Raw genomic sequence first — 2,753 nt, forward strand, 5'->3', positions numbered from 1 at the left:
GCCTGGCCCCATGGTGAAGCACTTCCTCCAAAATGGCCAACCTACTCCAAAAAGGCCACACCTTTTAGGAGCTTATGGGGGGGCAATTACATTTAAACTACCACACCAGTGTTATTTTCTTTAAGAAAGTTACTAACATGCTTACCTGATTTAGTGTTTGGATATGTTAAAATACTAGGGCAAATGTGGTGTGATAATAAATGCTTGTAATGTCCTGGCAGGGTGGATTAAATGGTCAAGGCCTGAGCTAGAAAGTAGCTTCCAGGACAGTTTACAATACACAGCAAAGCTACATGCTCACCACATACATTCCAAAATATTAAGGCAAATAAATAACAGTGTATATCTTGAGCTTGTGGAGGAACATAATCCTAGCATTTCTTAGTGAGAACACAGGGAGATTTAGCAACAGGGACATCTCTGCTCCTCAGAACAAAGGGGCTAAGAACAGCATAACCAAGTACTAGACATGTTTTAATATTTAGTATAATGGAATCATGAGTCACCATGGCACCTGTGTAAAAGGAGAAAATGAAGTCTGTCCAATAGAAGAAAAGAAAACAGGCCATGAGAAGGAGAACACTCTGTGCAGCTCTGATCTCTGGACTGAAACTACTTACAAACCTGCAGCTGTGAAGGTAGAGGACTTGCTTGTGATGTCTATACAGGTAAAAAGAAATGTATCCACTGCTCCAGCCCATGAGACTCTGAAAGATCAGGTCACGGACAGCCATGAGCGAGAGGAAAAGCCACTTAACTGTGTACCTGGATGGAAGCATATAGCAATACCCAATATACCCTGCAACTCCAGATCTGTTGTTGCCACTGCCTGCGCTTATATAGTACAGCAGGTTGGAACTTGCGATAACATTAAAGATCCAAAAGAGCAAGACATAGGTAAGAACTTGCTGTGGTGTCTGTGGCTTGAGTTTGCTCCAAATGGTGGCTCTGGGACTGATGGTGACAGCCTGGACCATGCTGAGGAGACAGGTGGTACAGATGGAGAGGCCCCGTGCCATCCTTGCCAGGTAAACAACAGCTTTACAGCCAATATCTCCAAGGAAGTTTCTGAAATAAAACACTGCACTGATATCTCTGATCCCAGTGGTACAAATAATGATCATATTAGAAAGTGCCAAGTGGATGAGGATAAGGTCCACAGGCTTTTTCTCAGTCTCTGGGGCAGAAGTGTATACACGTCTCACAAACATTAGGATATTCCCCACAATTCCAGGTCCAATAAGACAAAGGAAGATTATTGTCTGGATAATGTTATTCCATGTCATCTTCTGACTTCATTATTAGCACTAGGAAAAATCATTTGAGAAACAAGTGTAAGATTTTCTCTCCTTCTTCCAATGAAAAGAATGGTTTCAAGTCTGTAAACAGAGACTGTTCTTTCCTTAATGATACCCAAACATATCCTTTTTTTTGTTTGTTTGTTTGTTTTCTTTTGTTTGCCTTTGGTTTCTGTTTTTCCAATTCCCATGGAAATTATATAGCTACAATCAGGGCATATATCCTGCTTTCCTTCTCCCTTCAAGTTCGTATGACCATGCTCTTCCCAGACAAAAGCTAACTGCATGGCATCACTTTGTTAGTTTTCTAAGCAACACAGTCCTAATTATTAGCTGACAGTCCTCCTTCCTTTGTCCTCACCACACCCAGTGTGACCTCATCCTGATCCTCTTCAATCCCCCAATCAACCATCACTCAAATGACAGTGGAAGTAATAAAACACTTGCAGCTCCTCCAGAAAATTATTCTTGGCCAAAAGGATCAGTTTCTCATGGGAGATTATAATGTATACTCTGTATCTCATATTCCTTTGCCATGAGAGGCACAGAAGTTAATATTTTGTTGGAAGACAGGGACAAAAGTCCTGTCCTTTTACATCAAGGCGGGGATCAGTCTGATAAAATTTGTGTTCCCATCATTCTATGTAAGTCAAACCTTATCAAAGGTGATTTTTTTTCCTCCCACCCACTTTGCTCCTACTGCCTCTATCTATTAAGACTTCTTCTAAAAGAAATATCAGGAAAACATTTCCTAGCTCAGAGGCTGGCCTTGTAGATTCTAACATACATTCTATGTATGTTTTAAGGTTTGTTGAGACTAATGCTTTCACAGTCAGAAATGCCTCAAGCTATGACTTACATATCTATAATGTTCCATCCCAATGTATAAGCTCTTTATGAATAGTATCCTCTCTAAAAAAATCTCTCCTTACATACTCAAAATATTCCTTTAGGAGCTGGAGATGTGGCACAGTCTGCAAAAGGCTTGCTGTACAAGTATGAGGACCCAAGTTCTGAACCTTAGCAACTGAATAAAAACTGGCTAAAGAAGCAAAGATTTGGAGCCCCAGTGCTGGTGGGAAGGGGTTTGATACAGAAAAAGGCATATCCTTGGAGTTCCCTGGCCAGCTAGCCTTGCAGAATCAATGAGTTTAGCTCAGAGAAGATCCTGATTGAAAACTAAAGTTGGAAAGGTATTTGAAGAGACAGAAAATTCTGATTTCTGGCCTGTGCTTGTACACACACTTGTACAAGATTAGCTGGGCACACATAAGCCCATCTCCCCATCCCCTCTCAACAAGTGCACATAACACACAATACTTTTGAAGCTGACAACTATGCTATTTGCCTCACCTCTTACAAAACACTCAGAATACAAGTCAAACTTAATTGTAACTATTTAGCATCCTTTCCTTATTAAAATTACTTCTGAATTTCCTTCACCCCTGACCCCTC

At 40.8% G+C, this 2,753-nt stretch overlaps 1 protein-coding gene across 1 annotated transcript; it reads right to left on the reverse strand.

Annotated features, from left to right (window-relative positions):
- Positions 1–371: 371 nt before the first annotated feature.
- On the reverse strand, positions 372–1,286 carry LOC127229604 (putative vomeronasal receptor-like protein 4). The gene has a single exon (XM_051194684.1). It carries the CDS (start codon positions 1,284–1,286, stop codon positions 372–374), a length of 915 nt encoding a protein of 304 aa, XP_051050641.1.
- Positions 1,287–2,753: the final 1,467 nt, after the last annotated feature.

The sequence above is a fragment of the Phodopus roborovskii genome, unplaced genomic scaffold (genome assembly GCF_943737965.1).
Source record: "Phodopus roborovskii unplaced genomic scaffold, PHOROB, whole genome shotgun sequence".
Taxonomy (NCBI): Eukaryota; Metazoa; Chordata; class Mammalia; order Rodentia; family Cricetidae; genus Phodopus; species Phodopus roborovskii.